At 39.4% G+C, this 25944-nt stretch overlaps 1 protein-coding gene across 1 annotated transcript; it reads right to left on the minus strand.

Moving 5' to 3' along the window:
- Positions 1-1004: 1004 nt before the first annotated feature.
- On the minus strand, positions 1005-24947 carry greb1 (growth regulating estrogen receptor binding 1). The gene is given in 33 exon segments (XM_046856598.1): positions 1005-1721; positions 2631-2769; positions 3107-3307; positions 3689-3824; positions 4032-4253; positions 5138-5300; positions 5598-5802; positions 5912-6073; positions 6168-6304; positions 6421-6576; positions 6655-6757; positions 7571-8013; positions 8332-8537; positions 9216-9331; positions 9425-9767; positions 10263-10399; positions 10884-11073; positions 11152-11332; positions 11458-11655; positions 11730-11831; positions 11964-12092; positions 12499-12849; positions 13480-13665; positions 13761-13874; positions 14206-14328; positions 14953-15084; positions 15184-15309; positions 16821-17003; positions 17518-17532; positions 17535-17693; positions 17979-18085; positions 18851-19026; positions 24782-24947. Coding segments are annotated over 31 exon segments (5325 nt in total). The 5' UTR covers positions 18082-18085; positions 18851-19026; positions 24782-24947; the 3' UTR covers positions 1005-1557.
- Between the last annotated feature and the right edge of the window lie 997 nt (positions 24948-25944).

Raw genomic sequence — 25944 nt, forward strand, 5'->3', positions numbered from 1 at the left:
CAAACATACATCTTGGCAGCTATTTAAAGGACATTAATTCAACACTTATCCAACATACCAAAGCGAACGAGGACAAAATGTTCTGAAATGTCTGTAGGATTAGTGCTAAATCTATGCAAATATGGAGTCTCATTTAAAACTTATTAAGTAACGTTGAACTTTGCTTCACTGTGGATATTCCTGTTAAAATTGTGTCTCTGTGTTGGATCATAAATATGCATCAGTTATCCAGCCATATGTGGTTCTTTCCCAAACTGTTCACACAAAGGTAAAGGCACACTATTGTATAGAACATACATCTATTTTCCCTTCACTTGAATTAGGAGCCCCAAACCAGTGGTGGACATGTAGGAAGACAGTTATAGTAGATACACCAGGTAAAATATCACCCCATTAAAAGTGCTCATCTTTAAACTTTCACTTGAGTAAATGTACAAAGGTATTTACCTTCAAATGTACTATCCAAAGTACTGTGATTTATTATGGCTATAATGCTCATATTTTAAATTTTTGCTTAATCAACGTATGTGAAAATAACCGAATGTTACTCTAATGCACACTAATCTAATGTTTCTCTAATGAGCAAGACAGTAGTAACAGTGGCAAGGTAAAACTCCCTGAGAAGGGAATGGGGAAGAATCCTTGGGAGGAACCATACTCAGATGAGAACCCATCTTTATCTGAATCTGAATGGCACCTAATCTCCATAGATCAGATACATCCAAAAATATCTAATCAAAGTTTTTGTGTTATTCCTTTGTTTGTATGTTACTTTATTATTAATCACTTGCTCTTACTTAAAATCTGACAACAGAGCTGTGTAGAGTGTACACTTCCTTACAGACCAGCAACTTTAGAAACATGGTACATTCCATGAACACCACTGTGTATTGGTATTCTGTTTTGATATACAGAATTAATTTGAAAGCTGGTGCTGAATTATAACATTAATATATTAATCAAGAACTAAGCAAAAACTTAAAATATTACAAATTGTTAGCAGGTTGTTGTTATAGACATTTTAATAAAGTCATTTCTTTATACAGTACAAAATAAACTTGATAGGAGCAAGCAATGAATACCATTCTACTGCCCTCTACAGTTCATTAGCAAGAACTGAACAAATACTACAGAAGCAACCTTGATGAAGTAGCGAAACTTTAATACAGCTGTACAGTGGCACAATTTCCTGAAAAAACAAAACAAAAAAACAAGCAAAAATAAATATATACAAAAATATCCTGTCTCTACAAAACATCCTCTGCAAAAACATTCGATGGGTTTTGACAATTTTATTAATGACGATTTTCCTGTCATTAATAATAAAAGAAATGTATAATAAAATACAGAAGTTGTGTTACTGTTATGGTAATAAATATACATTTTCATATACATATTTGCAACCGAAAAATACAACAAAAAAAAATTTTTTATGCAGGAGAATTTAAGAGATGAAAAAGTAACACAGAAACCAAAATCGATAACACCAGCGCAAGTGTACAGGACTTCTAATTCATTCTATACACGTCTATGTACATGCAAGCCAGCAATCCTAAGTCAGATGTGTGTTCCTGTGAGGAAGAAGAGTGGCTGGTCCTCTTTGGTGTTGGCCGTTTGAAACTCGTCGCTCAGCCGGAATCTCCACTCGTCCTCCAGCTCGAGCCGCACCACTGTCTGGCGAAGAGCACTGCGGTTCGGGCAGATCACGCACAGGGTCGCACCTACAAACATGAATAAATGACATGAATCTCTCAGTGGCTTTGCAAAGTCATAAAAACTTCCCGTTGTGGGGCTAAAAGTATGTGGACACCATATGACACGTTATATTTTCCAGAGGTGTAAAGAATACCTGAAAATCATACCTTTTGTAAAAGTATAAATACCTTACTGCCTTTTTACTGAAAAGGTATCTTCAGTAAATGAACACAATTACAGTGTCACGTCCCAAAGCAGAATTATACAATTATTCAAAGTTAATCATTTTCCATAAAGAAAAAACTAATATTTGGAGCTGACTGGGATCTGATGCACCTCTCAGTCTCAGACTTCAACAAAAGTTAGTTCTCAAAGTTTTTATTCTCGTTTTTTTGGGGCTGTAAATCAGGCCAACAGTGGTAAAAAAATGTATAAAAAATTCTCTGTGCAAAATGTAATTGGTTGTAAATGTTAAATTTTAAATGTAAAATGTTTTTCTTTCTTTTGTTGTATCACATAGTTCTGAGAAAGTGTCAAATAAAAATTCACAATAACCTTTTTTTATATTTTTTATTCAGTGACGGTGACCATAAGATTGGTATGTATTTTTTGAACATCCTGTTCCGCATTTAGTCTCCATATGAACCTCTTCTGTAAAGATGTTCCACTAGATTTTTGAGTGTGGTTGTGTGCTCATTCAGGCACAAGGGCTTTAGTAAAGTCAAGTACGGAATAGGGTGAGGTGAGGGTGCAGTCAGTGTTCACATTCATCTCAAGATCTTCCATTTATCAAGATCCATAACTGGTTTGGTTCAGCTACCAAATCAGACATCAAGAGACTACAGCAGACAGTCAGGATTGCTAAGTGGATTATTGAAAATAAATGTAAACAGTATTAAACAGTCCTGTTTTGTATTATTATTTTTGCATTTTACCTTTCAGAAACTGGAACTTCTTAAGGAATCCTGGTGTGACGAAAGAGTCACAAAAGTAAAGCAGGAGGCCGCTGAAGGACAAACCAGTTGTGTTGATGTTTACGGAGTGTGGTCTTGGGCTGACAAAACACACGGTTACCTGAGAAACACATACAGAGGAACATACACATCATAGTGTGATTGTCTATGGCTAATATGGTGTATATTTCAAGTTGGTTTAGTTTTATTATTAGTTCCAAGAACATCCAGGAGTCCAAATGAGCATCACGTGGTGTATTTAAGTATCAATATCCTTCCCTTTTTACATTTTGTTTTTGTTTTGTGTTTTGACTCTCGTTCTAGATTATGAACGAGAAATCCAGAAATCCTGAAAAACTCTGTATTCATCTTTCATCTGCTTGTCTCTGATCCCATGTGCTACAAATATATGTGAGATATATATTGCTATTCAGAACTCAGGAGGGACTTTGGCCTACCTCAGGGCCCAGGTTCAGGTAGCAGTCGACAGAAAGGAGCGGATGGCTGTAATTGCCGGTGCTGAGAGGGAAAAGACGCTGACTTGTGTGTTGGAGGTATTTCTCCAGCAGAAGCTGACCTGGTGTAGCCAAGAACAGATGCTTGCTATCTGGAGCACAGATATATTGGGATGGCTGCACTGTGGTTGGTACATCAGTCATCTGTGAGAGATATATTGTACCAATTAAACACGTCATTAGCGTCCAGTTCTGTTCCAATTTTATTTTGAAGAAACTCTTTATAAAATGTAATGAAAAGTCGTTACAGCTAATTAATTATAAATTGAATGGTGGGTAACGTCATATGAAAAATTGAACACCTGTGCCTGCATTATCTGCAATTAGACTGGAGTGGATGTAGCATTTTTATTTTAGTTTCTTTGGTTAGTTTTAAACCATTATGAATGAAAAGGAAATAAAAAAAAAATAAGAATTTCAAATTATAAACCTTCAAACTATAAAATGTATCGGGCTAAGTGCCCTTTGTTTTTTTTGTTTTTCTCAAAATAATAATAGTAAAAGAGTAAAAACTGCAGTACCGACCTTGGTCTTGATAATGAATGTACGATATCCTCCGATGGCGATCTGCTTCTTCATCACGCTAAAGTTGTTAAAACGGCAAATTAGAAGGCCAGCGCTGTGGACACGAAGGTTGAAGTCTACATCGTCGCACGTAAATCTGGAGAAGGAAGAGATGGAAGAAAACCAGGCTTCCTTATTATTTCTTGATATTTTAACAATATTGTCCCAAAGCAGCTGTACAAAGATAAAGAGAGTATAAAGTTAGAATGTAGAGTTTAATGGCTGAAGGTTTGGTTCGTTCTAAGCTTATTCCCAATGAGTGAGGGAAAAACTCCCAGACTCAAAAGGGAACCCAGCAGCTCACCGGTTTTGATTGTACTGCACATCCTGAGTGAGATCGACATTGAGAAGCAGGAAATCATGTAGGTGTCCTCGTGAGAAGGGCTCTCTCCTTCGTCCAAGGCCTGCTCCATGGCTTGACCACTTCCTCAGACCACACAGGCCATACTGAGTGATATCTGGGGACGACTCCATGTGCTGCAGCACCTGCTTTAGTGACACGTTCCTCTCTGGTCCAGCAGTTCCACTGAAAGTGCAAAAAAGCAAATGATACGCTCAAGAACATAAACAAGCAAGATCAAAGACGTTATAAATGGTTATATCAATGCAAGTCTTGCTCTGATTTGGGAAACATAGATTCGATTGTTTTTGTAAATACACATATATAGAGCCAATGAAATGCAGTTAGCATCTAACCCGTGCACAATTGTCCTATTTGCAATATATAGCGATGTGGTAAATGAGGGTATGGGTTCATATGTCCAGGGGTGAGAGTGATGAATGTACAGAAGGTGCAGGAGGTAATATGTCATGGTACATTTAGTAAAACACAGTACTAAGTAACTGCAAAGATTATGCAGAGGATTAGACATGTCAAGAAGATAACACTCTTAACACTTAGCTATAAAGCGGGCTGCTTAAGATCTTCATCTCCAAACCATCTTTGTGCATGGGGGCATAGCCATGCTGGAACAGGTTTTGGGTTTCCAAGTTTAAGTAATTGCAAAATTGTATTATACCACATCCAAAGACGTCCTATACAATTGTGAACCTCCAGCTTTGTGGTAACAGTTGAGAAAAGAACCACATATGGCAGGAAAGGTCAGGTGTTCCAATACCTTTGTCCATATAGTGTATATAAAGGTCTGTATGATACAGTATATACAGAATAAATATGATTGGAATATGGTATTGCAATATAATCAGAAGTTACAGCAAATCTGGAAAGATGCTGAGCCTCGAGATGTGTATGTGCCGCCATCTTGGTCTCAAATAGACTGACTACACTACGATACTACTACTACTACTAAATGCCAATAAAGGTAAATGATCCTTACTAGCGCACCTTTCATTTTAAGACATAAGTATTTTGCTATTATTTCTAAGATAGTAGAGGACCCATAAAAGCACCTTTTGGGGTCAATGTCCACACTGTTCCACATGACACAGGAGTCATCTGCCAGGACGATGAAGGGCCAGACGTCCTGAGGATGACTTCCGTGCTCCACTCTTCGACTGCGCTCCAGCTCCAGGTTATGATAAGACAACTCTTTAATGAGGAAATGGGCTGCTCCTGTGAGATAGAGAAAAACAAAACAGTAAAAAAATCAACTTAAAAATTTTAAATAGAATAGCCTTTATTTGTTACATATACAATACAGTGAAATTCTTTCTTCGCATATCCCAGCTTGATGAAAGTGTGAGTGCAGGGTCACCCATGATACGACATAAGAGCCCAAGAGTGGCTGTGTGGCGATACCGTTTCTTGAACTCCCGACCTTCCTGTCAGAAACCCAGCACCTTAACCACTGAGCTACCAGCTCGTATTGTGAGGCGACGTTTCATTTGAAAATGAAGCAACTTCGGTTACCTATTCCCGTTCCGTTGAAAATGGTGGGCAGGACCAGCATGATGTGATTGGGCCAGTATTTCTTATAAACTGCCATCTCGTATTCTTTGATGACCAGGATGTGCAGGTGCGAGGCTCCGTCCATGGCGTGATACAAGTTAAAGAGGCCATGCTCATGCCGCCCCGTGGTGGGTGTAAATATTGGACTCTTTATACAATCGGGATTCTGTGAACAGATAAAACTCCTTTTTACGTTCCTTATATGTTTTTGATTTTTTTATTTATGGATTTGTGGATATTAGAAGCTAAAAATGATTGTTTATTATAATCCATACCCAATCAGAAGTAAGGGGCAGTCTCATGCTCTCAAGCTGGCCTCCTGGTTGGCTGAAGGCGAAGTGATGCTCTTTGGATTTGGGGATTATGAAATAGAGCTGTATTTCCTCCCCAAGCAGCAGATGGGAGAAGGTAAAGGCATGCAGGGTAGACTCACACAGCTGCACAAAAACACAAAAAAACCCAGAATATTTAAAAATATTGGAACATAATGCCCACATATTGATTTGGTTGCTAATTACCAGGTGATCTTACCTGGTATCGAGGGTTGAATCCCATGTACTGATGGCATTGCTCACAGTGATGGTATGTATTATATGCTGCGTACTTGGAGAGTTTTATCCGGGCTGTACGACGACGAAGGTACACGTCCTCCTGACGTCGGGGGTTTCCTTTTTTAAAAAGGAAAGCGATTCCTGAATCAAACAATTACTATATGACACTGTATTTTGGCTACAAAAAAAACGAAATGACTGTGACAGACTACATTCTGCCTTGTTTTTCTTACGTTCCACATTTGGAGTAAAGTCAGGGGAGTAAATGGAACTGATGTCCTCGTATTTGGGGTCATGGATGGTAAAGTCAAAAGGCATCCCTCTTATGGTGTCAGCATTAGGCCATGATGCAACAGCCGGATGATACTTCACCATCTCAGATTTGCAATCTGTAGAGATGTTACACACCATGTACATATGCTTTCAGAATCATCAAAATTTCAGATCTTATGAGGTTATCTACTCACTGTAGTTGATGTCCACTTCATCAAAAATGTCCACCTCCATGAGCCGGATCAGCATTCGAGAGAGAATGCCCAGGAACTGTAGATATGCCCCAGTTTTTCCAACCTGCAGACATGCAGTACATTTCATTTTTCTGTTCACTAAACTTTCTTTCGGCTTTTCCCATTAGGGGTCAGCACAGCGGATCATTTGTATTCATAATCCGCATGTTCGATTTGGCTGGATGCCCTTCCTAACACAACCCTCCCCATTTATACAGGCTTGGGACTGGCACAAAGAGTGCACTGGCTTGTGCAACCCTAATGGCTGGGGTTGGTTCTCTGACCACTAACCACTAGACCACCAGGGAACCCTGAATTCTCTGTTCACTGCTTAGACAATTTCCCCATAATAATTTTCAAGCACCCATTGTGATTTATCCACATCTCACTGATTAGCATTAAGAATAAGTGCATCTAAATAACTGAGGCCCAATGATACATAACATTAAAGACACATATTAAGCAGCTACCGATTCGATAAGATTTACCCCAATTGCGATGCAGTGGGATGCAATGGAACAAAATATCCAATGCTATGCAATTCAATATGGTATGTTTTTATTCCTTTGGTTCAGACAGATAGCAAATCATACAATTATTACAAAATAAAACCAGAAATTCTTTTATTGTTTTTCCTCCAGGAAGATGCAGCTCTACCTCTGCCATGTTAATCTCTATTCTATGTGACTCTCAGGACACGCCCTAGTGTGGTGTTGTGATACGTCATATTCATGTAGCAGCAGTGGTTACCAAATAATTGGTCACTTTCAATTAATAAAAATATAGTGCATCTACTAATAATTATATATAATATCTAATATTATACTATATATACAATTATATTATTCATTCCTGATTATATAGCACTGCTGCTTACTTGAGGTGGCCCACTGAGGAGCAGCCTGCGAGGATGAAAGTTGTCCGTGCGTCCCTCTGTCCAATTGCTGCTGTCCATGTGCTGAGGTTTGGGGGCAGTCCACTGCCTGTAGTACAAAGACTGCTCTGTGCACGTCATCATTTTGCTGAGAAGGGGCCTGAAGGCGGTGGCCCACTCTACACACGGGTGTGGGAGGAAGGACATTGGCTTGGGCAGGCCACTAGCGTCGACAGTGGTGATCAGGTCATATAAAGTTTTGGGGAGGAGAACAACCGGTGGCCTGTTCATGTTGCGCGCCCAGGCGCAGCAGTAACGCTGTGAAGAGGTCTGCGACGATGACAAGGAGTCAGGAGAGGTGGATTTTGAGGAACGGCTCGGTTTGCTAGGAGACAATTCGTCCTGGGTTTGCTGGGAGGTATCCTGGCCGGGGACGGCACTACTCACTCCAGGAAGGAGCAGGAGAGGATGCACGTTAGAAACATGCTATTACAAACAACGATCTTCAAATAAATCACAAGATGTCTAGATGGTATGCAGTGGTGAACAGTAAGGTAATGTAATGTAATTCATAACTGTACTTCAGTAGCTTTTTCACGTATCTGTTCTTTACTGAATCTTTTACTTCACTACATTTCAAAAATCTAATTTTATCCCTCAACCAAATTTTGTGAAATCAGTCTTTTTATTTATGAGTTCGTTCTAAAACCGACAGAAAGAATGTTTTGAAAGAATGTGCTGCTCAGGCAGGCCAATTAACTGACCATCTGCTACGGACTCTTCCTCCTCGTTGTCGGTGCTGCTGAGTTTATCAGGATCGCTCTCAGACGGCTCGCTAGACGCTTTTGGTCCATGCTGCCTCTGCTCTTCGACCCGCACCAAATACGCAGCCAGACCGAGTTCCTGCTCCAGAGCTGTGCGCTGCAGAGCGCAGCAGCTTATTACACGCTCATCACAGTACTTCAAAGACCTGAGAAGCCCAAAATGAAAAAAGGGAAGAAAATGAGCAACCCAGACAATCCAGTAGCTGAGAATTTTTATCCCACATTTACTGCAGGAGAACTTGTTTAATTCTCAGATACATTTACAAAGCCATTTCGGATTTTCAAGAAAACCTGGATGTCATCAGGAAAGGTCAGCAAAAACAGTTTAAAACAGTTGTTAAGCTTTTTCAATAACCCTTTATACGGTTGCATATTTTCCCTGTAGAATTTGCACAAAAACACACCATTGCCTTTGTGTTTTTTTGGTCTGTGGACTGTCAATTTATGATGTTAATATTGATGCTTCTGCTAGAGATGGTGGTGCGGCTGTAGCTGCAGTGAAAGGAGACCTGATAAATTGTGGTAAATGTGTTTCCTGCTTTATTAATGGCATATATTCTCCCTGCACGAGATACCTGTCTGTGATGCAGCGCTCTCTTTTACTGAGTTTCTGTATAATATTGATGATTTCTATAGCTGTGGGTTTATAATGATGGTATTTTGAGGTGGATTGATTCAGTATATATAATTATATATGCTAATATATGTACTATGTAAAAATGATCCTTTTATGATACAGTTGTGAAGTATAAACATGCCAAGCATTACGAATAGTGTTATTGGAATGATTCTTTCCCTGAAGCAGACAGATGAAGGTTATGTACCTTGGCAATGACTCTCCCATTGGATCCATGCCAGTAAAGATGAGGATGCAAGGCAAAGCCTCTAAATCTAGGTATGTGCGAGGGGTCCAGTCTGGGTCCTGGATCTTCAGCCATACCTACACATATGTAACCCATGCATGATCAGCATCTGGCCATCAAACCATCAAATACAGAAAACCAATAACTATTCACAGTACATGTATAGATACCCTTAGCTGGCTCAGGAAGTGCTTGCCCACAATGATCCCCGACGTGGGGTCTCCCAGCACAATTTCAAAGTGCTCGTGGAGGCCCAGGCGATCACGGATGTGACACAGGCGCTGATGTGCCAGTGCTGCCAGACATGGGAAAGGTATACGCAGCAGGAGCATGTAGCCATGGTGGCTTGAGCAGCGTTGTGTCGACCCCAGCAGACACTGAACTATCTCCAGTGTTTCAACAGAGGTGTGTTTCTGCAACTGGACCTGACCTCTGGCAGCAGCTAACAAAGCCACAGAATAGTGCTGGAGAAGCACCTGAGTACGGATTACAGAGCTGTGCAGTTTTGGAAACCTGAAAAAGGAAATAAAGAATCAGTACGAGTGAAAAAAAAGAGATAAAAGCCTAGAATTTTTATCTCACATTTACTAAAGGAGAACCAAATTTCTGAAATAAAATCATGATATTTGTGATTATAAAAGGAACGTCGTTTAAACCTGACACACAAAATGGCTTTGTATAATAAAATTTGTGAATGTTCCAGTGCCGTCAGGGCCAGCAAGACCTTCTCTGCTGTTCTAAACACAATTAGAATTATACATGAATATGTATAAAAAAATATATCCAATTGTCAATTCTCTTCCATTCATAGCTTTTCTCCCAGTTACACTGCATCCGGTAGTGTATGTTTATGTTAGTTTTTTATCCAATCAGATTTCAGCCATCATGTGATTTCAGGGTCATAGAAATCTGCCTTCAGAATCAACAGTGTAGCTTTAAATATGTAAACAATAAAGCTGTTGCATCAATCTAACATTGTTGGTGAAAAAAAGCACTGATGTTTGTTACCTTTCTTCCAGGGCAGTGACCATGCTCTCGAATGAACTGTCAAAGCGCAGCAGAGGCAAACCGCTTCCTGAGCGAGTGGATTCCAGCAGCTCAGACACGCCAAAGTATTTAGTTTTTTCCTGGTACAGATCCACATCCTATGCAAAAACATACAGCACAACTTACTAGAGTATTTTTATTTGGTTTTTTTAAATGCTTCCTTATATAATAAATGAGCAAATGTATTCGGACACCTGCCCAGTACAAGCATAAAGTATGCTTTATGAATATCCCATTACAAAGTAGGTGCCACATTAACAGGCTCCACTCTCATTGGAGGGTTTCTGAATGTAGATGGAAATGTACAAGGAATTCATTCTCATTCATCTACAAGAGCATGAATAAGGTCAGGAACTGATGTCACGTGACGCCAGGCACTGACGTCACGTGACAAGGAATGGTGCACCGTCACATTCTGCATTTCAGAGGCTTCAATCAAGTTGAGGTCAAGGCCCTTGGGCTTTGCCATGGTGGATCATATTTTTTCATCTTTCAGCTCCAGTAAAAAAACAACTTAAAAAAAAAAAAAAAATCCAGGCATATGGGTGTATAGTTTTGGCCAAACAGTGTTGTCGTTCTTACATTGTTGAATGCTGATGGCCAATGGATTTCATTATAGGGGCTGATACGTGTATATTGGGTCTGCAGGGCAAAAGGGAAGGAGGTCACATGAAGAATCAGGACATTGGGTGCCTCTTGAATATGCCTGCAGTTCAGCAGACTGTCCACCAGTCCTAAGCCGGACAAGCCACCCCCCCTCCCAGTCTGCTCACTGCAAAATACAGATCGAAAGAGTTTTTAATGACGTAAACAAGAATTGGACAAAGAGCAGATAGAAAAGCACCATTACCTGCTGACGTCCCAGTGTGCATGATCGTGCACCAGTATAAAAAGAGTATACGGGTTCAGCTTAGATTTCTGAATGAGACCGTTGATCTTAGCTGCAGCAGCCTGATCTAATTTGATCACATACTGCTCAGCGTCCTTCGTGGACAAACAGTCCTGGTCCATGCCTAATTCTTGAAGGACCCCTTGCATAAATAACAACAGAGAACATGTAAGACAAGGTCTTACAAATGTTACCAACTATCAATAAATTTAAATCAATGTAATTTAAAGTGTATATGCAGGTAGGAATGAGAACTCTTTCGCCTACCTGAGTTCCACAGGTGAAGAACCACTTGCTGGAAAGTCACCTCTGAAGGAGGCACACAGATTAAGAACTCAACCTTGTCGAAAGAGCCAAGATCCAAGTTGTGGGTGCTGGAGTCAGCAATGGCACACACATGGGACAACAGCTTTCGTGCCACTGCTAGCTGAATGGGTCGAATCTCGTGCCACTGAACCCGATATTCTGTGAAGGGAGATCGTTCAATGAATTGGTTCCACCTATAATATGTTAAGGCAACTTAATCACACGTGTTTCACCTGTGCACATGGCTTCTGAAAGGGTTTCCTTTCCAGGTGCCTGAGCTGAGGGGTTGTACGTCTCTGCGTTGACTTTCTCCAGCAAACTCTCTACATTTCCATCTGCATGAAGCCATTGGCCACACAAAAAGACATGTTGACAACTTTTTTCTCTAGACTCATTGTCTGGACTCTAGACTCGTTGTCTTGATTTAGACAAATAAGTAGGCATTAAAATGATCAAAGCATCCTTACCTGGACCGAGGGAGCTAACATAGGCATCTAATTCAGCACTCATTCCAGAGGAAAGCTCCTGACTGATTTCTTTTACACATTCGCTTGGGGAGAGCATACTCTCGGCAAGTGCCCGTGCCTGGTGCTTCCCTGTTGAGAAACATTGATGTACAGCTTACTATCACCTTTGTATTGTATAATACTATGTACTATAAACAGTATACATATATGCTATTCTTTAGGGTAACCAGTCAAGGGGTTACAGTCAACAGTGCTTTAGAAACTTTTTCTATGATTTATCTATGATGAAGGCAATTTTTTTCAAGACAGTGAATCTCAGTTTATAAGTCTTAAGGGGACCCGGGGGAGGACATAATTAGGTTTTCCCTGGCATGTAGAAAGCCCTAAAGGACTGTGCTATTAATTAATGAGGCCAGTCAGGTAGGATTTATATGAGAGACAAAAGAAACCCCACTACACTTGGGACGTCATTGGAAGTGACTTTATAGCCAGATCATCTCAGTTAAGATATGTGTAATGCAGATCAGCCAATTACCTGTGACCACTATGCAGGACTCAGTATCTTGGCTCCTGCCCATGCAAATGATCACCACAAAATGTGTGTGACTAAGCTTGCCCTCCATTAGCCTCCGGAAGATGTCTGCCAGTGCCTCGGACAGTGAGGGTGCTGTATCCAACACTAGAACAGCTTCCCCAGAGGAGCTAGTGGCTAGCTTGGCCAGCCAAGGAAGCTGAGAGGGAGTTAAGGGCTGTGCCAGGCCAGGCAGTGGGGCAGGAAACTGGGCATGACTTTGCTGGTACTGACGAATTTCTGTCAGGTGTGACTCGCGCCAAGAACGCATGAGAATCTGCTCCAGGTCTTCCATCAGGGGTATCTGGTCTGGGCCTAAGATCAGACACATGATTATACACTGCACAATATGAATATTTATATATGCATCGGTATTAAAGTTAACAATGTGATGCATAGATGTGAAAAAAAGTGTGCATTGGATGCAAGTTAGAATTTAAATCATGATGCACTTCTAACATATTTGCATTGGTAAAAAAAAAAAAAAAGTCACATAGGATATAGATTAACATGGCAGAGGTAGAGCTGCATCTTTCTAGAGACAGAACAGGAAAAGATGGTTTTCCTGGCTTTATTTCATTTATTTTTTTTTGACCTACAAAGACCTGATTGTGAAGTAAATTTATGATTTGCTGTCTGTCAGATCTAAACAAATAAAAACAAACTGTCTGTACCATATTAAATTATGATTCAATTGTAATTGCATCATATTTTTTCCATTACATTGAATCGCTTTGTGTTGAATCGAATCGAAATGGCATTGCACTGCATCGTTATGGGGTGCATGAGGTATTCCATTCTATCAGTAGCTGCTTTACATGAATCTTCAATGTATCGCCTCAAAGACTACGCATCGAGATGCGAATCGCTTCAGCCTCATTTATGGAGATGCACATCACTAATATACATTTATTACATGCTTTCAAAAAGCGATTTCTCTCTCACCCAGCTGTACCAGATAGTAGACAGTCAGCAGGACCTGCATCTCAGTGGAGAGCGGCTGGATGGAGGTGGCTCCATACTGCTCATAAACACGTGGTAGGTTCTGGGAACTGCTGTAGCATGCGTGCAGCCACCCGTTTACCAACACTTCGCTTGTGTTTCCACACAGACGCGGCAGATCCCCATGCCCTACATAAACATTGCACATACCGTTTTTGTAAAAGCAGAGAAAATCTTCCTTAAACCACATTTATGTTTTTATGTATTTGTGAAGACACTCTCACCTTTAAAGATAACTGGCTGCAATCCACAGGTCTGTAGCAGATTATTAGGCACTGAAACAGACTCCTCTGGGAGAATGGAGGGTGAAGACCCTTGAGACACAGACGTTCCAATGTCTGCCGCACATGCAATGCAACAATGTAGGTTTAATAGCATACAATTGACAAAAATGGATTACTGGATTAACAATCTAATAATGACAGGAACACAAACTTCTAAAAGCGCACTATTTTCTTTTTAACTCAAGTTTCAATCCCCAAGCGTTTCTATATTTAAGTCTTTTGATTTCTTTTTGTTTCCTGGTGTGCTTTCCTTTCCAGGTGACCCATTGACTGGGGACACTGTATTCTAGGTCTAATGAGACACAAAGAGCTCTAAAAGATACTACTATCCCCAACAGGAGCTTTTCTTATCTGGTTAGGAGAATAGAATTAAATGGGTTTGTACCTGATTTCGTGCCATTGACTGGGTTGGAGGCCACAGGTCTACCGCTTACTTCGGTGTGTCCTGCGGATTCCGGGGACCAGCCCTTGTGTCTCTTTTTGGGTGGTCCTGTGTTTGCCATAGATCCTTGAAGTGGAGAGTGAACATTTTATTCTTGTGCAGTCTCATCATTTTTATCTTCAGTTCTAGCGTTAAGACATCATGTGATTAATCACGTCATTCGTATTTGGAAATGACGAATATATGGCTGACAGGAAGCACTTTTTTAATTGTATGTTAATTAGCCTAGGTGCATGCATGCATGCATGCATGCATGTATGTGTGTGTGTGTGTGTGTGAGCTCCTCCTTTGTTTCAGGGTCACAAATGTGAAGATACTGTTTGTTAAACTGCACTCGAATCCACATGTCACAAAAGAATATTTGCATTTTATAGACATGTTGAGCTCAAAACACCAAGTATAAAGGAAAAACCGCAGTATTTATTGAGGTGTTACACTGAGAGGGAAGACCTTTTATCACGCCACATGTTGCTGATACAAAAGCGCAGGAGCAAAAGGACTAGACAATACAGCTGAGGTTCTTCCTAAAGTATTTTAGGGTAGGGGAATCTCTTTCATGGAGGTGTTATGGGAAGTGAAACCCACATCCCCACCCCACTCCCATTACTCACTTCTGATAGGCTCATAAATAACTGTTGGTTGTATTTTCCCTGGCACATGGAAAAACCTTTTAGTTTAGCATTAAAGTACCTTTACCTGTAGATCTTCCTGGGCCGTTGGTGACCAGGCCTGGCTGGTGCAGAGGCTGCTGGGATGCTGCAACATGGTTGCCATTGATCATTGGAGGAGAGGTTTTAGATACCTGGAGATGTGTGTTTAGATCTGTAGAGCAGTCCAAATCCAGCAGGAAAATCAACCCATCATTAAACCAACAGTATCCATTAATACAATCTCAGTACTTTACTAAATGCATCACTATACCTGTGCAGTTGGCTGTGCTCAGACCTACATGTCCTGAATTAGGCAGCGTGTTGCTTGTTACAGGACCGGACGGCTGCTCCTCTAGACCCCCAGAAGCGTGTGAGGAGGTCTGTCTAATGCGGCTATCTACACACAGATATCAAAAACCTGTTACTACACCTACCAACACTCATTACTATTTCATAATCCTTCAAATGCAACTATTTCAGCAAATCCCGATGAATTGTGTCATTCACCATCATCAAAATATATACAGAAACATATATTTAAATCTGTAGACACAGCATTAACTCACAGATATGAGCAAATCACTGGTTCAACCCCGGTGTTTCGGTGTATAAGCGGTTTTACTAGTAAAAATCTTTGTAGGAATACGAGCATATTTCGGGAAGATCAGATCCAGTCACGCATTCTGCTCGCCGTTTGTCACTTCCGTCCCCACGCTTTATGCTCAGTCGCTTAATAGACATTGTTCTGAGTGCATTCTCATCGTTCTCTTGTGTGTATATTGTGCTTTTTGTCTGTTTTTATTTTATTTCACTGTAGCATCATGGGTCCAAAGAAGTGTAGTGATGGCTGGAAAGACGTTTGTAAAAAGAGGAACCAAGTATGTGAGTGGCCCAGCAGAGAAAGCTATTGAAGGACACTTCCTGGTTGGAACAGAAGCGGCTTATATGGCTGCCTGGAACATACATGAAGAAAGGTTTGCCAATCCGTTTGTAGTTCCAGTACTTTTTATGTTTATCCCCCACATCATCTCACCCTCACCATCAACCACTATGACATCATGTAAGTACAGTACAGTACTCTAAAGTTAATTTATCATTACATTTTATAATTTCTTTATAGTTATTTATATAATTTTTATTATAATGTATTACTTTTTATGTTTATACTTTGTTACAAGTATATTTGCTGTGTTAAATGAGGCAACATTTTTTTTTAAAGGCTGAAATAAGCAATCGCCTGAGGTCTGGGAACGGATTAATTGCTTTTACATTCATTCTTATGGGAAAATTAACATGCGAGTACGAGCATATGAGGACACGAGCCGTTTTCAGGAACGAATTCCTCTCGTACATCGGGGTTCCACTGTATATTTATTTTTGTTAATGCACTTTAATTTGTAAAGGTGGTCCTTCGATTAAAAACAAATTTGAGACTTATATCTCCTTGTCCTTTTGTTAACTACATTAGAATCCTCCACACCATCTTTGCTGTTTTAAAAGCAAAAGTAAATTTTAAATGAGCTACTTTTTACTTTTACTTGAGGAGATTTTTAGACTGGTAACTTTACTTGTACTTAAGTAAAATTTTGTTGAAGTACTTTTACTTGAGTGGAATTTTATTACTCTTTCCATCTCTGGTACATGATTATGGAAAATGTTCACTTGGGTTGTGGCTTTGAACTATGGGTATTTTGCCAAAGCAAGCCATAAACCAAGCAAGGGAATAAAGAGCTTTTCGACTAATGAGAAGAGATCAGACTTGAAGCTAATCTCTCCTTTCTCCAGGTGAGTTCAGACCTGCTATTCTAAAAGCCAGGTCCTGGATTTAAAACATAACAGTAGGGCTATAACTTCTATCCTTCTATCACCTGACAATAATTCTACTCTACATGCTTGTGAATGGTTTACCTATTCCTTTCCAGCAGATGAGTGGACCCTTGACCAGCACCCCCTGTGCATTGCGGAGAAGATGATATTTTAAGTGCTTCTGTTTCTTGGGCTGCGTGGTAAGCTTCAGGTTGATGTGGTTTGAGAACTCGGTGAAGTAGCGGAATCCTATCTCACCGCAGCCCATGCAGTTCCCTGAGAAGCCTGAATGGCAAGTAGAAATGATATTATTGCAAATACATTTATCAATTTCTCGTGTCCACCAAATTGGAATTTTTGGATGTGTATCAAACCAAATCAAGCCGAGTTTCCACAGAGATCAAGAGAGCTGAGTCGATTTACAGATGACATGAATCGTACCTGAATGGCTTCAAATGTATTTTTTTTCCAAAAGCACAGGTCTAAATGCACTTGGCTATGGTGCCCTGACTCAGATGCCTGGGCTTGTATCTAAACTGCACTCCCTCTCTTATTCAATCTCTCCACATTTATACTGCAAAATATATTAAACAGCTACATGATTGTGAGCAGTGAGTCAATGAAAATCGGTCTGAAAAATCTGACCAGACTGCTTGATCATGTCATATTATATATATATTTTCATAGGTGAAATGTTTTATACTGCTAGAATTCTCACATTACTGAGACATTTCCAGCAATGACACCAAGAACCCCAGAAATAAAGTAATGAAGGGCTGCATTTTGACCACTAACCTACCTAAAAGTGCATTCGTCCATGTTCATCCGGGAGAAAACGTCGATCCACTGCACACACCAGTATGTGGCCAGGAATACTGGGAGATTTGGCCCCGACCAGCAGAAATCCCGGTGGCACGTCCAGATTTTCAGTAGGCATTGAGGTCAATCGCAGGTCTTTGCCTGCTTGACAGAATCCTGATAGCAGAACAGTGGATATGGAGCTTCATTGAATAAATCTACTCTTCATATACTGTTCGAATCTACTGAGTTGTCACAAATTATATTACAAAAACACACTGTCCTCTGGATATATTTGATATTTGGCGTAAAACACTGCTTTTTGAACAAAGGACTGTACAGTCAGGCTGTTTTCACATTCTCATATGAGAGTTGTGACACACTGTGATGATTGTAGTGTTTCTTTGATTCCTCTCTTTTGGCTCAAGGGCAAATCATTCCATACAGTGCTGGTGCTCTTACCATCAGTAGTGCAGGACCCTTCTGGAGCAGGCTTCATCTGATATGAAATAGGAGGACTGCTGGACTCTGAGCCATCCTCATCCTCATCTTCCCCATTTTCCATTTGCCTGGTGAAGAAACATATACTTTTGTGAAGTTACTCAACATATGGCATAACATCAATGGGGTTTAATATGTGATCATCTACTTTGAGTGAATATAATATATAGCTTTCATGAATGTTTAAAAGAACTTATCGTCTCTACTGATGTTGTTGTATTAATGATGTGTTGTACTCATTAATACTTTAATGGCCCTCATGAGAATGTGAAGCAGGTCAGAAAAGTCACTCTGCTCATAAAACCAACATTCACAGTGGTCACATATTAGGGTTTGCCAGGAGGGTGCTAATAAGCAACTGGGCAATAAACAATAATATAAAAAAAAAGCTCTTTAGAGCAGAGGCCGGATAAAGGTGCAAACCGGAGTAAACCGGAGATCCCAGATTAAACCCATGTATTAAACCCAGATTAAACTTTCTGTATTAATCTGGGTTTAATACATGGGTTTAATCTGGGATCTCCGGTTTACTCCGGTTTGCACCTTTATCCACCTTATGGGCACTATGGTTGTAACACAATTCCACTATCTGTAAATGTATCTATTGTAGTGCCTCAAAAATCTGTACACAGAAAATCTCTACACAAAATAAAAAAATACCATTCTGCCCCTGGAAAACAATAGAAAATACACAGAGACATAAACCCTAAGGCTTTCTTAATGCCCTGTAAATTCTGACTCTGACAGTCTCAACTCCATCATTCCAGTCCATAATTGGTCTCACGTAGATATGAGAGCAAGTACCCTTTTCTAACACAAGAAGAGACCTTTACCTTCTTGAGAGTTGGGCCTCTGCTCTGGTTCTAGATACAGCTGAGAGAAGACTGGTCTGGGTACTACGCTGTTGGAGCGCAGGGACGCCTCGATGGAATAGTGCAGGACCTCTTCGAAACGTGTGGTGCGCAGCTGGCCTGCATATGAGTTTCCCATCTCTTAAAAAAAAACGAAGCTGAAAATAAACATGAAGTGTGAGCCAGAACAGTGCAAGAGAACATTTTCTGACCAAATCAAAAAGAAAGGAAGAAGAGATGAAAGCGATAGGCTGATAAATAAATATCTGACAGTGTGAGAGCTCAGCTTAGAACAGAATGTATTTTTCAAAAGCAACATATGATAAACAGTGATGTCTCCAGTATGGAGAAATAGTCCAGATAATAAAATGAGGTTAAAAATATTTAATAGATAATTCAGAAGTAACATATCTTCTGGATGATGACCACTGTGATCTGTGTGATATGAATCCACCTTTTACTACTTTTTGTTTTTCCCCTTATCCCCTTGTTCATGTCCTAACATTCAGACATCATCACATTTCAACACAGTCTCACGGCATTTTGCGATATAGTCACGAACTTTATTCTATTGATTTGTGTTCATGAACACGAATTTCTCTCTTTTTTGTGTCACTCAGCACGACCGCAGAGGATCATGGGTAATGCTGACAGAAATGCCTAAAGTAATCTTTTTTCCTTTGTTTTTATCAGATAATAAGACAGAAAATCTACTGTTAAGGTTAGGTGTAGAGTTATACTGTAATTTTATATTTTGTATTTTGACTGGAAGGAACAACAGACGATTTATAGTATCAAATGGCTTACAAGGATAAAATCTAGTGCTTAAATATTAAGTAATGGTGCTTGACGATTAAAAAAATCAATAACAAGTGAGAGAAAAAAACAATACAGCATCTGTGGTATGCAGAGGCAGAAAGAAAACTTTGGCGGAGGCACCAAAAATACTTCCTACTAAAATAAATGACATAGAAAGTCGTCCTCAGTGACACGAAAACAGAGAGACATTCCTGTCTTTGAACACTAATCAATAGATTACATTTCGTGACTACATCACTATACACGTTCATATATCAAGCCTTTTTTCCATAGAGGAACTTATCAAACACCCACAAAAAAGGCTCCATGGACTTTACATCTGAAATGCCATTCACAGCAGCCTAAAATAATTGTAGGAGATAATTCATATGCCCAGAGAGCATGCATTTCATTTGTGAAAGCTGATGAATGGTCTACTTGATACCTATATGTGGACTTGTCACTCTGTGCAGAGTATGATACAGACAGTGGTCTAGAATTTCTTTGTCTAAAGCAGTTCTAAAATCTGAAATACGTTCATCGATTACTTTAGTATATCACATGGACATGCCAGAAGCCTAATGAAGGAATGCTCTGTGGACAGATGAATCCAAACTCTGCATTTTGGTGTAAATGAAAGGTTTTATGTTTTGGAGAAAACCAAGCACTACATTCCAGAATCCCAACCATGAAGTATGATGGTAACCGTATCTAGTGGCACTGTACATATACATGCACATATAAGATATACAATTATTTAGAAACACACCAATGTCTACACTTGTAATTTATTCATATTGTGTTCTCTGAACATTCTGAACTCATCTCAGTGCCTAATGTTGGTGCTATATTTGAGAAAATGTCTTTTTAACTTTTCTGACACACACACACAAAATTGCATTTACATATTAACCTCCCCTCGACTTTGCATGTAATATAATATAATCTTGTTTTTATCCACAATTTACAATCTACCCCAACCGCACATGGGAAAAGCGTTTAGTATTCTGGCTTTTTGTAAATGCATGGTCCCTTGCAAAAGTTTATTTGAGGATACAAAAGATATAAGAATGGAATAATCAATTCGAAAAAGCATCGTCGGCCTGCAAAAGATGAGTCAGCCTGCCTCTTTCTCTGCCTCTCTGCCTAATAAATATGATGCATTTCTGATGAGTTATCACAGGCAGGGAATTGGTTTAAAGCATCTCTGCTATTTGCTCGGCCATTTGAAAAGCGTATTTTTGTCAGGACTTCGCCTGCAGGAGCTTAACTTCCTCTTGAGAGATCAACAGAAGCAGTGAATTTGGTCATGGTGTCCAATGAAGCAATCCTGACTAAATGTCAGGGCGTTCTGACCTGAATAAGAGAAAGGGAGGGGTGAGAGAGAGAGAGAGAGAGAGAGATGAAGAGAGAGCGAGAGAGAACAGCATGATCTTTCCTACGGTAAACAACAGTTAATGTCAGAGGTGGCTGCAGCGAATCTAACTGCCTACAGCCAGGCAAATAACAGTCACAACATCGACCACTTCTTTATTCGTTATCTTTTCTTTGCTGTTATTAAACCTGAATTGATATAGTTTACAAAAAAAAAGACCCTTAACCACTCTGCTGCTCAGTTGTATGAATAACACAAATGTAAGATAAATACCTAACATCAAAATAAACTCATGTCCCTGTCCTGCAACATGTATGTAGAAGTATTACAAAAAACTGAAAAATATACCTTATATTCAAAACAATGGACTGCACATGAAGATTTTTTATGCAGGTACACAATAATGCAGCCGCCAAAAAACAACAAAACAAACAAAAAAAACCTCCCATATGATATTTACTTGTATTTGTGTTTTGGAGTTTTGTCTGAGTTTTTAGCTTTAAATCTGTCATATGCTGAACATGTTAATCTCTGCTTCATCAGTAAAACTCGTCCTGCCTACAATGTTCAATGGTAGAGCTGTACAGAGATCCCAAAAATAACCCTTCTTTCTAGAGAACATCAAATGTTCCCATTGCTAATGAATACCTTTCCCAACTAGAAGAAATTAACAGAAAAACGTCCAGCTCCTGGATTTTCATTTATCCCCCGGCCATCTATATAATCCTATTTTTCCAGTGAGTGCAGGAGCTCTGGATCTGTCTGCAGACCACTGTCCAGACTTTTCAAGCCTTCCTGATGGGCACCGTCTGTGAAATAAAGAGATGCAAATAGAGATAATGGAGGAAGTGTCGATAGGATTGAGGATGTCCCCCCCAGCCCTGACCTCCCCGGCACATCTTCCTTACATGGGGTGATGAGGCCTTTCATCTCCCCTCTGCTCCTCCCAGGCCACTGAACCCCACCATTGTGGCTGTATTTATGACCTCCTGTTCTCAAAGACTGTGATCACCCCCTTCTCTCTCAGACATTCTTTTGAAATAAAGATCAGGACCTAAAGCTCCCATATAAGCGCATTTGTACATTAACAAGGTAACATACTGTATATATACAAAATCTACATGCAAATGTTAACGCAGCAGTTTTACAATTTACCTTTTGATTGACAAAGGCCTGCCTATTACAGTGAAGTAATTCAAACCAACTGTGAAATAATCTTCCATGTGGAGATTTTAATTTCCCAATAAAACCTTCAAAACAACAAAGTAGCATCACCTGAATCTGGCTATTTCCCAATCGGAAACTTTCACTGGCTACAAAAGTGCAAAGAGGGGGAGGTCAGTCTTAAAAGAATTTTAGCCTCTAGAAGAATGGTGTGATTGGTTTGTGGGGGGTGGTCTGCCTAATTCTCGCCATTCTCTGCTCCAGACTAACAACAGAAAAAACACAGAGGCATGATTTGTGGAAAAGCTGGGAATAGGAGTCTTAAAAAAAAAAAAAAAAACAGTATTGCCTTTTATATGTCAGCGCTGCAACCAACACACACAAATGGGTGCATTTCAAATACAAAAAGTACACTTAGTATCACAATACAAGTTGTCAAAAGATCAAAAAAAAAAAAATCAATGCTTTCACCCATTCCTACTTTTCACATGGCCCAGAGAAACAGGTTAAAGGTCAGGTCCAGATAACAATGTTTGGGTAGAGCTTTAATCTGCTGTGCCGTGGTCTAGCCAGCGGCTCAATGGCCAGTAAGAGACTTATAGGACTGGGAAGATAACCCTAACTCATTCTTCTCACCACCTTTAACCTTCGGCCTCTGCACTCCAGCGAAAAGATCACATTTCAGGGCTGGCTTGTTGCTTTCAGATACCCCAGCACACCCCACACCCCACACCCCACACCGGGATCTCCGGTGCATGTTTAGTAGGATTATACGCGCTGTCAGTAAACACTGATGTGCTTAAAGGGATGTTCTATAATATCAGCTAAGTATAGCAAAGTACGTGAAGAATGAAAGAAAAAAAAAAGGAGGGAGAAGAGACGAGGGATTTGAGCAGGTTTTAATAAAGTCTCACAAAGACCTGGCAACCTGTCTGCCACACAACAGCACCACACCTATACATTTTCAGATTCAGCCTCCAGAATGATTTAATTATTTATTTATGTAATTATGTAATTATTTAATTAAATAATTATTTATTCTGTTGAAGGTTTTATGAGCTGTCTCATTTTTTTTTGTTATGAATACAGTCATGGAAACGAATATTCTTTCATACATGCAATCCTTTTTCACTTTTTGAGCAAGTAGTTACTTCTACAAAACAACGAGAACTTTCTCATTAAACTTAATGCAATACAATTGATTTTCTCTTGTAGGATCAATAAACATGTCTAAAATGCATTTTTTGGCTGTACAAAAAAAGTCTAAGGATCGAAACAATTGTGGAAACTGATGTCCGAAAAACTAAAAAGTATACTGATGGAATGGCTGCGTGGTTTTCCATTAAAGAATAACAAGATACAGAAGATACATAATTATCCAGCCACATGTACTTCCTTCCTCCATGTTACACCATTTTAACTATTTTATGAGTTGCTCAGTAGCTCCTAGTTTTATAACCACAATGACTGTAAAAGACTGTAGAAAGAACATTACTCATAATCTTACACTCCAGTGCTCATGTTAGTTCTCACTCTCCAGTGTTCTGTATTGTTTAAAGACTATAATCACACACTTGATATCACCCAAATGAGGATGGGTTCCCCTTTTGAGTCTGGTTCCTCTCAAGGTTTCTTCCTCATAACATCTAGGGGGGTTTTTCCTTGCCACAGTTGCCACGGCTGCTCATCAGGGATAAACACACACCATTCACCTTGACTGTTAATTTCTGTAAAGCTGCTTTGAGACAATGTCTGTTGTGAAAAGCGCTATAGAAATAAACTTGACAATCCTATATATTTATTAATTATTTCATAAAAAATGGCAAATAGCAAACATATATCTGAAACACACACAAACAGGGAGAGTAACAGTCTCAGATGCCTTCCACACCGTGATCCTGAAACGTACCTTATTCATCTGAAATCAGAAGTATTTCAACATCTCCTGCGATTCAAATCCACAAAGTGTACAGTACACTCAGAACCCAGCACACACTTCATATCCTGTTCTAGCTGTTTCATCCATAATGACTAATGTTAAATGCAAAGCTCTAAATAAAAGAATCGTATCCAATGACACTCAGATATTGGACATAATGAACCAGCTGAGTCAATGATGAATAACTTATACACATTATGTCAATTATTATTATTATTATTATTATTGACTTATAATATGTATAAGTTATACACATTATAAGTCAATTATTATGGGGCCCTACATCTGATTTCTTTTCACCAGCTCACTATGAGATCTGATAAACAATCTGATATATCAGATTATTAGAAGTGATATATAAACACCCACCCACACTCACACACCCACACACACACTGTTCTGTGCGCTGTTTCAGATTATATCCAAAATGAAGCGATATTTCAGTGCGCACTGGGCATTTCCTTAGAATAAAAACAGGTCGTGTTTCACTCTGGGGTGTTTGTTTGTTCTAAGGCTTTTAGGACAAAGTGCAGGTTAAGTTTTCAGCCTCAGTGGAGTGAGAGAACATTTACACTGTCTGTGTGCAGAGCATTCATTTCCGATATCGATCCAATCAAACGCACAAAATCACACTTACCTCCACTCAGTGAGCTGAACAATCCGCTGAAATAGTCCTGTGTGAGAGTGTGTGTGTGTGTGTGTGTGTGTGTGGAAGAGAACAGTCCGTGGTTCACATAGCGCTGTGCGAGCTGCGGGTCTCCTGTGCGCCTCTGCTGTGCGCCCTGAGCGCCGGGATACGTAACAGTAACAGTAACGAGCGGCCAGCCTCGGACTGCTCTGACGAACCCCCTCCCACATTACGAACATGGTATCTTCCATGAATAATCCTTACACACGAGCGGAAGATACCAACTCGGCCGAGGGTGCCTTCTGAAAAGAGTAGTACGTTGGGTTATTGGAGCAAAGCTGAATAGATGGATAGATGGATAGATAGATAGATAGATAGATAGATAGATAGATAGATAGATAGATAGATAGATAGATAGATAGATAGATTTATTTGCTAATAGATAGATAGATAGATAGATAGATAGATAGATAGATGATAGATAGATAGATAGATTTATTTGCTAATAGATAGATAGATAGATAGATAGATAGATAGATAGATAGATAGATAGATAGACAGAGAGAGATAGATAGATTTATTTGCTAATATATATATATATATATATATATATATATATATATAGATAGATAGATAGATAGATAGATAGATAGATAGATAGATAGATAGATAGAGAGATAGATAGAGAGATAGACAGATAGATAGATAAATAGATATATTTCATAATAGATAGATAGATAGATAGATAGATAGATAGATAGATAGATAGATAGATAGGGAGATAGAGAGATAGAGAGATAGATAGATTTATTTGCTAATATATAGATAGATAGATAGATAGATAGATAGATAGATAGATAGATAGATAGATAGAGAGATAGAGATAGATAGATAGATAGATAGATGATAGATAGATAGATAGATTTATTTGCTAATAGATAGATAGATCGATCGATCGATCGATCAATCGATCGATCGATAGATAGTCTGTCTGTCTGTCTGTCTGTCCGTCTATCTATCTATCTATCTATCTATCTATCTATCTATCTATCTATCTATCTATCTATCTATCTATCAATTAATATTGTATAATATACAGTGACTGTAGATTCTGCTTTTTTGTTCATTACTTGGCTACCTCACAAGTCATAAGTGCCTTTTTTATAGTGATT

This window comes from Silurus meridionalis, chromosome 8 (genome assembly GCF_014805685.1).
Source record: "Silurus meridionalis isolate SWU-2019-XX chromosome 8, ASM1480568v1, whole genome shotgun sequence".
Classification (NCBI taxonomy): Eukaryota; Metazoa; Chordata; class Actinopteri; order Siluriformes; family Siluridae; genus Silurus; species Silurus meridionalis.